The following is a 13,767-nucleotide window of genomic DNA, read 5'->3' as shown; positions in this document are numbered from 1 at the left end:
GATTCTTGATATAAATCTGGTTTGAAATATAAAGTCTTTGTCCACTTTGCTTCTTACCATACCAAGACATAATTTCAACTATCCAACACAAGAATAGTTAAAAGAAACCAACATATATTTATCATAAAGAATTAATTTATCTAATTTTTCTAATATTTTTAAATTAATTATCTATTTTTTATATTAATGATAGGAGATGATATAATGGAAAATCATGTGATATCACTTTTTTTTTTTTGGATTACTCCATCCGGTATCCCAGGATAATAGGCATCTTTCAGTCGTGGCAACGACCCCAGACTAGTCCAGATTCGGGGGCTTGCAAGGATCCTTTCGGACGGCGCCCCTTGACCCCTTGGAGTGCTGCGTTCCCACGTCTCGAACCCGATATCTATGGTTAAATTAGGACAGTCCCAGTCAGCTGACCTAACTCCGCGGGGTTGATATCACATATTAATATAGCATCACTTTTGTTATCCAACATACCATGCCAAGCTCGCTCGGGAGAAGTCGAATCAGGGCAAAATTAAAATATAAAAAATTAAAGAAGGGTTGTGCCACGTCGGACTCAGGGAATAATGCCGCCCCGCACCGCCGCACGCATACCCGGGGCAGATAGCATCTTGGACATATATAATTTTTTTTTGACCAAGGACATATATAATTAAAGTTTTTGGTGGCCCTCCAAATTGCATCCCGGGCCCAGGTCAGGCACTCATTCTATTTAGAAACTTTTATGGTATTGTTTGTTTTAATTATTTTAATTCATGTTGGCAAAAAGAAAAGTAGTTTAATTCACCAGACCCCTAATTCATTGAATGTAGACAGCGAGAGGCATAGACAAGGCAAGCCATCATATTTTTGGAAAAATTTTAAAAAAGAACTGTTCGATTTCAAAATTTTAAATCAACAATTACTATAAAAACGTGTTTTTATTTGCTTTTCAAGTATAGTTTTATAAGTGTAGTAATTAATACTGGTTTAGAATTTTAAAATTCAACAGTTTTTTTTTTTGGTTGGGCCAACAACAAGGCAAGCCATTATATATGCTACAATTATATATAATGCCGTTTTGTGCTTTATTATTTTTAGGGTGTGTCCTAGACAGAAGTCACTTTTAAATGGGAGATCACTACAACTGTGAATTATTAGATTAAATTTAATGATTTAGATTGAATAAATTTAATGTGAGGGATCCCGCCAATCAGTTTGGGACTATCGATATCTCCCCTGCGTTCCTCGAATAATCTAAGAAAAGCTATAATAATCTAAATTATTTGTTTTTATTTCCTGGACATGAGAACCACCTTCTCAAAATGAGCTAGAGAATAAAAGCTCAAGCAAACTAACACGCCTCAACTAAAAACTTCAAAACCAGAGTCTAAGTGGAGTCATTTCACTTCATTATGCATTACTTTCTGTAGTATAGTATCTATTTTATAATATAGTTGGTTTTATATTTAGGATCAGAACAGTACCACTTATTAAGCATACCTAGAAATTTCTTTCCCAAACTATATAATGATTAGTATTAGTATATTTGATTAGATTTGAAATTCTAATAGATTCAAATTTTAATCAAGATATTATTCAAATTTTATTAATTGAATATATCTAAATTCTATAATATTTTTAAATGAATCATGTATTATGAGATTTTAGTGGTGTGCTTGATAGTTGACTCTACATCAACTAAAATCTACTCACACTTAAATACCCTAACAATCTTTCTAGCAAGAATTACACTTAATTCCACGTAACAATTAAAAATACGATAAGTCCTATCAAATGAATTAAATCAATCAATGGCTTTGAATTCTCTGAGGATTCGGGTGAGTTGTGTTCAAATAAGTTTAAAATGACAAATATCAAATTGCCTTGGATTTTGGGGGGAAAAAAATCTCCCCCATGATTGTTGTCAATTCGGAGCTCTTAGGAGAAATTATTATTTAGCTTCATTTTGATATGCGAAAAATAGAGAGGAAGGAAGAGAATATTTTAATTTTTTTAAACTTTTTTATCTTATTTTTTTTGTTAAAATTGTATAACCTCAATTTTCTAATTTTTTAAATCAAATTTATTAAAAAAATTTCTTTCTCTACACTCAACACCAAACATAGGATTAATAACGGTTATAATGGTAAGATTTGAGCACACAGCTTCCTAGATCCAAAGTGTGATATGTCCACCAGATCACTAAACTACAAAGAATTTGGAGGCGTTTGACAGCCTCTATAAGCACTTTTGAAATGCCTTCATGCAAATTAGGATAATTTCTATCATATATTTATTTTGTATACTATAAAATTACTTTTAAAATTATGATTTAGGTTTTATCCAAACTTCCTTAGGGGATGTTTGGCAATCAGTCTAAAAGCACTTCTGACCCCCAAACCATAGTTTGGGGAGGCTGATTGCCAAACACCCTAATTTTTTTGAAAACCATGGTTCCAGCTAAAACCTTGGTTTTGGCCGGCCAAACCATGGTTTTCGGACAAGCTATCCAGCTTCACTTCTGAGATGAATTTTTCTGGTTGTTGGAGTAATAATTACTCTTGTCAGAGGCTCCAATGGTGAAATCTGCCTCACTCCTTTGCAAAAACAAGAACACCACTCTTTTGCCTCACTCCTTCACCGTCGCCCCGTCACTCGACAGATCTTGGTGCCCACGGTGAGGTCGTCGAGCTTGCAAACTTCGGCGCTGGTGAGGACTCGGCTTGCCAAAACAAGATCACGCCCCAGGTTGCCTGATCCATCCAGCACCCATTTCTTTCTTCTTCCTTGTTCACTTCGTCCAGTGGTCGTTTGCTCAGGTTACGGTGTTGGGTTCCGTCGCTCAGATCCATTTCTTCATTTATGCATTGCGTCTCTTAATTTGTCCTTGCTCCGTGGCTGGTTGTGGCTGGACTGATAGGATCTGTTGTGTTTTTTTTTTAGAATGCGAGACAGAGCAGTCGTGTGTGTGTATATGAATATGGAAAAAATCAATGTTGTGGATGGTTGTGGCTGGAGATGTGTTTCATTTTCTTCATTCTGGTTGTGGCTGGATCTCTGTTTCATTTTCAAATTTCCTTGCAGCTTGGTTTCGTGGAAATCTGTTGATGAATTTCGGGTTTAGGAGACAGAGCATGAATCAGTTAAACCAATTCTGATTGAAATCCCATTGGTCAGGGGAATTATTTTCAGTGTTTAAGTGGTTAACCAAAATCTTTGTAATTTCTTCTCATATTTTTGTTTTTCGCTTGAAAGAGATATTTCACCTGAAATTCTTTGTATTCCGCATGAGAAAACCCAGTGGGAAAAATGGCTTTGACATATTGTTTTTTATTCTTCTTGTGATAACATAAATTCCTTTACCGATTTATGTTCAAATTGCATGCGTGCTGAATTCCTCATTCTTCGGACCAGTGATTGTTAAAATGATAAAGAGGTGGTCCTTGTCTATTTGTTTGTTTATCACAATGTTGTTCATTTTGGTCAGTTAACAAATTTTGGTGAGTGAACCGAAAAGAACTTCCCTGAATGCTGGGAAAAAAATAATGATGATGATGGAGTTAGATCTTCACATATACCTTTATCAATAGAATCTTCATCTCACATGGCCCGGCTTCATGACTCCATAAAAGATCAAATTGTTCACTATATACAAGAATAGTCATGATCTTTTTATTTCTTTTTTTCTTTTCAAATAATGTAATGTGTTGTTAAAAAAAAACTATTTGGACAAATATATTTCGTTGCAACTGTTATTATTAAAACAATTAATATGAAATTTTTTTTGTGTGGTTATTTAATTTTGTGAAAAAAAAATTACGGGATTTCATCTTTCAAATCTTTAAGAAATAATAATATTTTTTTTGGAAAGATAAATTATTTTCCTAAAACATATTTAATTATTTTATAAATATATATACACATTAATTATTTATTATTTATATTATTTATGTCTTATTTATAATGCTGCCAAAATATATATTATTAATAAATTTATTACTTCAAATAAACATATATTATGAAATATATCTTATATGTAATTATCATTTAAACTTATGTCCTTTTTAGTAATTTTTACATATAAAAAAGCACTTCTGACAACAACTATCCAAACACTCTCATTTTATCAAAATCACTTTTTCAGAAAATCTATTCTTTCAGAATCTATTCTCTCCAGAAGCTATTCTCCAAACTATGGTTTGGTTATATCCAAACACCCCCTTAATGTTGTCTCCAAAATGTGATATGACCACCACATCCCTAAACTACAAAGAACTTAATGTTGTCAATTGCAAAATATTACTACCTGTTATGTTTTATATAAGAGTTAGTTTAATTTTCAATTTGGTCTTAAATATTACCTATGATCTTTAATATACGAGCTAATTGATTAATTTAAGTAGATTGAGAAAATTAATTAAGTTAGTTATTTGTAATAATTAAGTGTTGTCTTTCCTAAAATATCTTTACTAATTAAAGTTATTAGTTACAACTACCATTACTACAAAGATTACCTTAAAAAAGTAAATAAATATGAAAAAGAAAGTGAATTGAGATCTTATATTTAAGATCAAAATAAAATTCAAACTAGCTCTTATATTAAGGATAGGAGATAATACCCCAATCCACTTCATCTTTTATATTTATTTATTTTTTTCAAAATAATCCGTGTCGTAGTGGCACATATTAAATGTTTCATCAAATAGTAGTTTTAGCCAATATACATAGTAAACAAGAGTATTTCAGGAAAGAAAACATATATTTATTATAAATAACTAACCTAACTAATTTTTTTAATTTTTTCAAATTAATTAATTATGTCTTATATTAAGAATCAAATGTAATAATTGTAAATTTTCTACATCAAAACCGTCAATCTTCTATACTAAAATTGTTACCTCTAAAATAGCACTTGCTAATAAAAGATTAACAACTTTATAGCTGTCTAAAATAGCTTATAAATAATTTTTTAATTGTGATTTATATAATATAAAGTAAATACGTGAGAAGAGTTTTGTTTTGATTTATATAAAATATGGTTAGAAATAATTTTTAAAACTATTCTAAACAGGCTTTTATTATACTCCTCCGGTCCTAATTATAAGACCCAATTGACTTATTTGAGGAGATTAAGGAAGTAAGTTAAGTTAGTTATTTATAATAAATAAGTGTTGTCATTTTTAAAATATCCTTACTAATTAAGTATATTGGCTAAAACTATCATTATTAGAAGGATTATCTTGGAAAAAAATGCATAAATATAAGAAACAAAATGGATTGGGTCTTATAACTAGGACCAAATAAAAAGTCAAATTAAGTCTTATAATAAGGATCAGAGGAGTAAAATATTTGGAAGCTCTGGCGGCGGCGACGTGAACAAACAGCCATAAAGAGACCCCCCCAACAAAAAAAATCCATCAGATAATTCAGTAATTAATCATCCTGAATTTATTTATGCTCACGTGCCTAAGTTTTTGAGTTAATTGTCTATTTGATGAGAGATTCCGGCATGTATCCTCAATTTCTCATTGTGTGGGATATTATTGTACTTTTCCCTTTTTTATGGGACCTTTTGTGCCAATCAAAAAATAAACGTCACTTTTCCTTGAAAATCAAAGAGTGACGGAGAGAATGAGAAACCTATCAAATCAATTAGGATTATTCAAAAAATATTAAATGGGGTAGACCAAAAGAAAAAGAAAATAGTAAATAAAAACCTTTTAATATGTAAAATTACGATTTAAGACTTTCAATTTGAAAAATAACAAATAAAGACTTGGTCTCTTATTGTAAATATGAAATTTTGGTAAAATGTCTGAAATGCTCCTCAGTCAAATTGTAATTTGATCTACTAAAATTGTCATTTGCTAGAGTGAACTTGTCATTTCTTATAGTCAACTTGTCATTTGACATATCCTCAGTTAAATTGTAATTTGGTCTACTGAAGTTATCGTTTGCTAAAGTAAACTTGTTATTTTTCATAGTCAACTTGTTATGTGGCTGAGGAGCATTTCAAATATTTCACCAAGATTTCATATTTACAATTTGGGACTGGGTTTTTATTTACTACTTTCTAAATTAATGATCCCAAGTCATAATTTCACGTATTAGAAGTCCTTATTTGTGATTTTCCCAGAAAAGAAATTGGGATTATACATCGAAGGCAAAAACAAATCACTCGATTAGGTAAAATTTATTGTTGGCAAAAAATTAGGTAATACTACCTCTGATCCTTAATATAAGAACTTGTTTGACTTTTATTTCAGTCGTAATTATAAGACACCAATTTACTTTGTCTCCTATATTTATTTATTTTTTAATGTAGTCCTTGTAATAATAGTAGTTCAAACCATTACACTTGATTAGTAAGGGTATTTTAGAAAAGACAACATCTATTTATTACAAATAACTAACTTAACTAGTTTCTTTAATCTACTCAAATTAGTCAATTAGCTCTTATATTAAAAACCCGAAATAGTATTTATTATTTAAGGGAGTGATAACTTATGGCAAGAAAAAAATTAAGAACTAATTACAAGTATTTCCTTGAAGAAAACATTTAACATGGGATAGAAAGGGTTTGTTCTTATACAAATGACGTACATAAATAGGCGTAGCGTCAGTATATTTTAACTTAAAAGACTTCTAGGACGATAAGCTAATGAATCCTCCCACTTGCGTATGTTTTCTTCAACTAATTTTTTTTTTTGTTATAAAAATTTTTCCACACTAAGTCAAATTTACTTACACTTAATACTCGAACATAAGTGAATTCCTCGGGAAAAATCCAAAATGAACAATTAGTAGTATAAAATTTCAATAATCTCACATGGAAACTATGCACAAAATATGTCGACTGAAAACTCGAAGACTGCCTAGCTCCAACTGAAATATATAATGAAAATTGAGAAATAAGATTTTTTTTTTTTTTTGGCTATCCATGTGAAGAAGAAAGGGAAACACGCCATTTAAGAGGTATTTGGTTTCTTCAAAAAGTGTGTTTAAAAGTGTTTTCACTCAAGTTGAGGCAAAACTCCTCTCACGTATTTACTTTATATGCTGTAAAATTATTTTTAAAATTATTGTTTAGTTTTCACCCAACACTCCTATAAAAGTTGTATGAGACGCACGATTCAGACCAGGAACACAAAGAGGCCCAATAAACTCATTCTACGAGGCCCACATTGCCGTTAAAAAAAAAAAGCTGTTACTCATTTTCACATGCAGCAAGCAATGCAAATAACGGCAGAAGAAAGACGGCAAGGTTTTTTTTTTTTTTGCCATAAAAAAAAATTAGACTAAGGAACAAATAATCAACTACTCTTTGTTTGACATCTGGTTAATTTTGGTACTTAGAAGAAAACTGAGCATATATTTAATTTAAGCTGTACCATTACCCTTAATTTTCTCAAGCACTCATCTTCTTCCTGCAGTAAATTTAATTTCCCTCGGACTTAAAGTTTATCAGTATGGAGGACTCAAAAATCATGTCAGTTTCAGAATGAAATAGACATATGGTGCATAGAATTTGAGATAGACTCATAGTGGGTCCTGTACATGAGTTATTGAGAGGATCCAAATCCCAATTTGTACTTCTTGAGATTTTGTCCCATTGATGCAATAAAACAAGAAAAAAAACTGACTCAGTGAATGACAGTTTTGATTCATCTGGACAAAAAAAATGTAGTTAAATCTGCTAATTAGACCAAATTGTCCATGAATGATCACAAATCATTGACATCCAAAAAACAAAACACGTCTTTTTTTTTTCTGTATATAACAATGTTCCTCAAGCAGTTTCTTCTATCCTTGTTACTGATCCTGCTTAGATGAAAAACAAACAAGTTTCCACTGTTCTCTACCTCTCATATGGCTATATGTGCATCGATATAACTGGACAGGTCAGGAAAAATTACACAAGAAAGAAACCAAATGAACCATAAACTATGCTTCTTTTAACATTGTATTCTAAAACGTTGAATACATTTCCTTAAAAGTTGCAACAAGAGTGGTAATACCTATATTTTTTTTTTTCACAAGCATAAAAGTTCATTAGTGCACTGGGCAGCCATCTACCACTATGCCTTTAGCAGTAGGACATGTTGCAAGAGGACAGTGTTCACCACCAGTTCCCCACCAGGTGATAGTCTTGTTCTCAAGGCCTACTGAGAAATATATCAACACAGCCATGAAAGCAACCCCAGCATCAAGTGCTGCAGAAAGAACATAGTTGTATCTCTGCCACCATTGTTTCCTGTAACGGAAGATGAAGAAGTTGAAGATTGTTCCAACGATGATCCATGCATTGTAATTCAATGGAGTTGCAGGTGGCATTGCTCCTGTTGCTCCTAATAGAACAGGAAGGTTGATTAGTGGAATCCATGACTGTTTAGGAAATGCCCTGTGCAGTAGCCAAACAAGTATGGGACCTAGTGCTCCTCCAAGAAAGAACCAGTTCATTGCACTGTAGTTTCCTTCAGAACCAAAGATTTTCTTTGGTCCCACCAGACCCCAGATGACTGATGCATCGAAGAACACACGATCACCGGGACATGTCCATGGACTGTCTGGAGGGAGAACTTCATCGTGGCATATGTTCTTGATGGAGGTGAGCAACCACCATGCAACACCAGCGTTGATAGATCCAGCCAGCATGGTACCAATGAACTATTCAGGTGTGAAAAAAGGGGCGTGTATCAGAAACTGTAGAAAAATGCAATATTAATATACTTTAAGCAGGACCTGTGTTCCTGACATCGTGAGCTTTCTTTTCAAATCATTGTATTAGCATGATTTTGTATCTAAAATTTATGATTTAACAATAGAGCTAATCTCAAGTAGCAATGAACATCTCTTAATAATAAATGAACATACCTGAACCAAGAACATAGATCTTGGTGGGATCTTCATGTAGTGTCCAAGCTTGAAATCACTAAGGAAGGAGACAGCCTGAGCCATGCTTATGTAGCCATAGGTTTTGAAGCAGACATTGGCTATTGGTCTTCCTGGGTAAATGAGACCAAAGACATACTCGGTGATAATGTTCAACCCTGGTGTCTGTTTATGAGGCATATAAGCATCAGTTAAAAGGCGATATTTGCGGTCTCCTTAAATACTTGCTGTAATGATTAAAGGACAGAACAATTTTTTTCTTTTGGGCAGAAGTTTGAAGTTTCTAACCTGGTTTGTGGTGGCGGTTATGATGCTAATAGGGAGGGTAAAAATAAAAGCGATGGCTGAAGCAAAAATGAGTCCCCACCAAGGCATTTGAACCTGATCATTTAGAAAGATGCATAGAACCAGAGAAACTGCAAACGTCACACCTAGCAACAAATGAAACCACCATGAAGGTATGTCCTTGTATCGCTTCATCAATCTCGTGTGGATATCTTGTTTTCCCTGAGAAGAAGCACGGTAACGCTCCATAATCTCCCTGCATTTTCAGTTGCACAAGTTCTTAATGTTGTCTTTTGCACTAAAGCATAACAAGTGCTGACGTCAAGCATATGATTAAACAAGCCAGATTTCAAGCAGTTTTTCTTCAGATATCATTCACAATGAACATGTTGGATGTTAAATTGTTTATTATTAGACGGGATGTTGAATATTTTTACGCATATCTAAGGCATGCACCATGCAGATAACATAACTGCTAAATATTCAGTATGAGAAAGGAGAGACTTTACCTTCCATAGAAACATGCGACATGTGTGAGGGTGGCTGCTATGGTGGCAAATCCGAAACCATAGGTGAGAGCAAAGAACACACTCAGATGAATTCTACCTTGAGCATTGTACTCATCCACGTTTATCTCAAACTGGTTATTGACGATGGCTGATACGTTGTATAGCTGACCTTGAGACGTGAACAGGTGTGAGGAGAAAATGGGAAACCTATTGGCATTATACACATTTAGGCCCCAGTAAGCTATAGGAATCACAATATAAACTATCACTGCATAGCCTACGAAGACATTGACAATGGCGAAGAAGGGTGAGATGAGGGGGCTGAACAAGAAGGATGCCACAGCAGACCAGTCCAGAGTTATGGCTCCAAGTCCTAGACCTTTCATACCAGACCCTAACTGCTGAGCTGTGACTGATTTTGAGAAGATCCAGCAGATCCATGATATGCTTGTGAGAGTTGAGAACAAGTATCCTGGAACCAGGTACCACAAAAAACTGCAAGCTAGTGCAATGAAGAAAAATTTCGCCCTTGTTGGTCGTTTATCATCTTTCTCATGCAAAGCTCTGCATTATGTTATACAGAGATGTGAAACTTGAATGGATAAAGGTGCATATTAAGATATAGGTTGATGTGAAATGATCAGACAATGGAGAGATCATGCAACATTAATTACTAGAAATCATAAAATTCTGGGATCAGGCAAATAAGTAGGTGTATGTTTGGGTTGCTGTTTAAGAGCAAACACTTGTAAAATGAACGTAAAATACACAGCTCGAGGTTTCCAATAAAGTTGAAATTTTTGGATGTAACAATAGGATTTTATTCAGCATTCTTCATTTTGTTTTCGATTTGTATAGATAGATGAGACCAAAACCGGGGGAGCTAGACTAACAATTAGGGTATGAGGGACTGTTCTCTCTATTTTCTTAGTCTTCACAAAACTAATAATTATCTCCCTTGCGTGTGTTAATCAATAGCGTGACCCGCTAACTATGGAGGCACTGCAAAATAAGTCATGACGGCTAATCAAGTCCATGGCCCACATGTGAAAGACTTCCAAACCTCCAAAGGACGGCCATTAATTCCCATCATAATTATCAATTCCACCACCTTCATATCGATATTATAATATATATATATATATATATATATATCGGCACTTAAAAGGCGGATTCCACAAAAAAAATTAATTTAATATTATTTTCATATTTTAAGTGTTCACGTTAAGTATTTATAGAGAATGAGGTTGAATTGTTGAACTGCACGAAAAAAAAATTATGAATGAATATTGCTATACGCTATTAAAAAAAAAGCAATGAATATTACTTCTCTGGTCTTTAATATATAATTTTATTTAAGAATTAATATTGGTCCTATATATAAGACTTATTTTTTATGTTTATCCTTTTTTTTTAAAATTAACCCTATTGATATTCCCCATTCATGTCAAGTAGAAGAGAGGTAAAGAATTAAGAGAAACACTTAGAGTAATTTAACAAACATACTTAATATATTTAAATTTGTTAATTAGGTCATACGTTGACAATCAGAAGAGTAGTTTATATTTGGATTAATTTAATTTTTAGGCAAGGGAAGAAAAATTGTTTTGCCTTTGCTCATCTCGGAGCCCTAGTGCGTAATGGGATACCGCATACAGTCATTGAACGTTGACCCATAACACACGTGAACGTCGCCTTCCTTCCTACATTCTATATTTATTTTATTTTTTTAATTGTATTTTTTTAAAAAAAAGTTTTATTCATCGTTGACCTATAACACATTTTATTACTTCTACTCATTTAGCTTTTAATTTCATTAATCACATACCAATTACATCCCCATCTTTTAGATCCCTCCACTATATAGATTCTAAAATTATTTTATACATTCCTAGATTCCTCCCTATCACTCCTACTTTATTCGTCACTTTTCCTTAAACTTTCTCTTGCTTCTATATTTATTTATCTATTTTACACGAAACTTGCTAAAATGAAGACTACATGAGAACGAGCTGATATTTTTAAAAAATAAATTTTTTTATTAAAAAATTTACGAAATATCTTCACCAATATCTAACAGCACATACAAACACATCACGAGATCCAAATATAAGAAAACATTTTTCCCACCAAATGTGAAAAGACTTTAAAGTTAGAAGAGGGAAAAATTCAAAATAAAATAATCATACCTAAACAGTGAAACCTGAACGAGGGTGCCGGGCCACCACATATGGGCCGGCTCGACCACGTATTTCCTTATCAGCCCAGCCCATCCGTATCCCAATACCTGCATGCATTTTTACCTTTTTTTGTCAAAGTCGGAAGCATCTTGATTATTTTTGTTTATTTATAACTGCATTTCATATATTTATTTTTTGAAAAAAAAATAGTACCAATAGAAGTGATAATAGGTAGTATGCCGTCACTCATATAAGCCAGCCGGTCGTAGTACTCAAAAAATTCCAAAAGAAATAAGAATAAGGATTTTAAGCATCGAAAATATCTAAATATATGATATTTTAGAAAGGGTTAATATAATTTTTAGCCCATTAAATTTGTTCTCATTTTAATTTTGGTCTCTCAAAGGATAAAATGATTTGAATTTTTATTGAATTATAAGTACCAATATTTTAAATGAAAAAAAAATTAAGGAACCAAAACCTATAGTCTGAAATTTGAAGGATTATAACCAAAATCAGAGCAAAATTAAAGAACAAAAAATTATATTAATCCTCCTATAAAAGCTTCTAAAATGAGGATTGCCAAAAAAAAGTTTGGTTTCTTTCTTTCTGGATAATAGAACTCTGGATCTTCAATTGGCCAGCCAAAAACGTGCTTTCATCACAAGTGAATATTCCCTAGACGTTCTAAATAATTTTCTATTATTTCTCCAAACACTCCCCAACATGCCTAAAATCTTGGCAGAAAGAAACGAACTTTAATCTATTAGACACCAAAATTCATCAAAAAACTGAAAAAGTCTTCATGATTTGCGTGGTTAAAAAAAACAAATTTAAAACTTAATTAAAGTGTGTTAAATAATCAATTTATTGTCAGAAAATTGTTAAGTGTGCTAAATGCACGCAGGGTTAAGATTGCTTCTTACATATACATGTATGAAAGACAGGAGTATTTTTCCTTTGAAATCAGCACTGATTTTTAAAATAAATTTAAAAGAATTAAAAACCACTAGAAATCATTCATTTGCAACTTTTGTAAAAGATTTTTAAATAAAAATAAAAATAATAATTATATACAGTTAGTTACCTGAGTGGTGATGATTAGAAGCCAGGCGGCCGGGAAGGTGATGCTTCTGCCATAAAAGGCTTTGATAATGGTGACGATCCCAACGGCGTAAGGGGACCCGGATCCGAAGGCGCTACCCGCATTCGCGAATATGGTGATGAGCACGTGCTCCTTCATGTTAAACGGCCCCGGGTTCAACGAGAACGCTCTGGAACCGAATCCGGGGATCCGGAACTTGGTGGCGGGAAGCACGGCGGCCATGAAGTGCCCGATCGGAAGTGTGGCGACCTGCACGGTGATCTGCGTGATGACGAGCGGTTCGGTCCGGTAGGCGAAGAATTGATTGAGGAAGGAGAGGAGAGAGCATGAGAGGAGGCCGAGGAACCACATCCGGAAGGTCCATACGGGCAGATTCGGGTCGTCAGTGTTGGTGACCGTCAATCGGACCTCCTCTATGGGAGAGACCTCATCTTCATCGGCGAGGGCGTCCACGGAGGTTGGTTTCTCCACGTCAAAGGCCTTGGCGGTGGTCGTCGTGGTGGCCGCCATGACAGTTACACAGAGGGAGGGGGGCGGGGGGAAGAGAGAGAATGGAAGCAGTATGAAGAAGAGATGAGGCAGGTATTTATGATTGAAGCTGAAAAAAGAGTTTGTTTGAGTGGGTTGGAGAGTCAGCTACTGAACGGAGGAATCTATGATTAGTGATCCACCAAATTACGTTCTGTCACTAATAGTATCATGTTAATGAAAAAATCGAAGCTTAAAAGAGTCAGTTTTGGTCCTAAAAAACTTTTAGCCTAACATTGAGCCAAAAAAAATTTATTATCTACCCATAACTCTT

The 13,767-nt window shown here is 33.6% G+C and overlaps 1 protein-coding gene across 1 annotated transcript; it reads right to left on the bottom strand.

Moving 5' to 3' along the window:
- Nucleotides 1–7,734: 7,734 nt before the first annotated feature.
- Nucleotides 7,735–13,521, bottom strand: LOC114758965 (oligopeptide transporter 4-like). The gene is made up of 6 exons (XM_028948064.1): nucleotides 12,948–13,521; nucleotides 11,870–11,967; nucleotides 9,681–10,244; nucleotides 9,175–9,427; nucleotides 8,869–9,051; nucleotides 7,735–8,661 (listed from the first exon to the last, which is right to left on the bottom strand). The coding sequence occupies exons 1-6, from the start codon at nucleotides 13,473–13,475 to the stop codon at nucleotides 8,047–8,049; spliced, it is 2,241 nt and encodes a 746-aa protein (XP_028803897.1). The 5' UTR covers nucleotides 13,476–13,521; the 3' UTR covers nucleotides 7,735–8,046.
- Nucleotides 13,522–13,767: the final 246 nt, after the last annotated feature.

The sequence above is a fragment of the Neltuma alba genome, unplaced genomic scaffold (genome assembly GCF_004799145.2).
Source record: "Neltuma alba isolate B1F8T4 unplaced genomic scaffold, ASM479914v2 tig00001552_pilon, whole genome shotgun sequence".
Classification (NCBI taxonomy): Eukaryota; Viridiplantae; Streptophyta; class Magnoliopsida; order Fabales; family Fabaceae; genus Neltuma; species Neltuma alba.
Note: the sequence above shows the minus strand (reverse complement) of the source record. Positions and strands in the feature narration are given on the sequence as shown.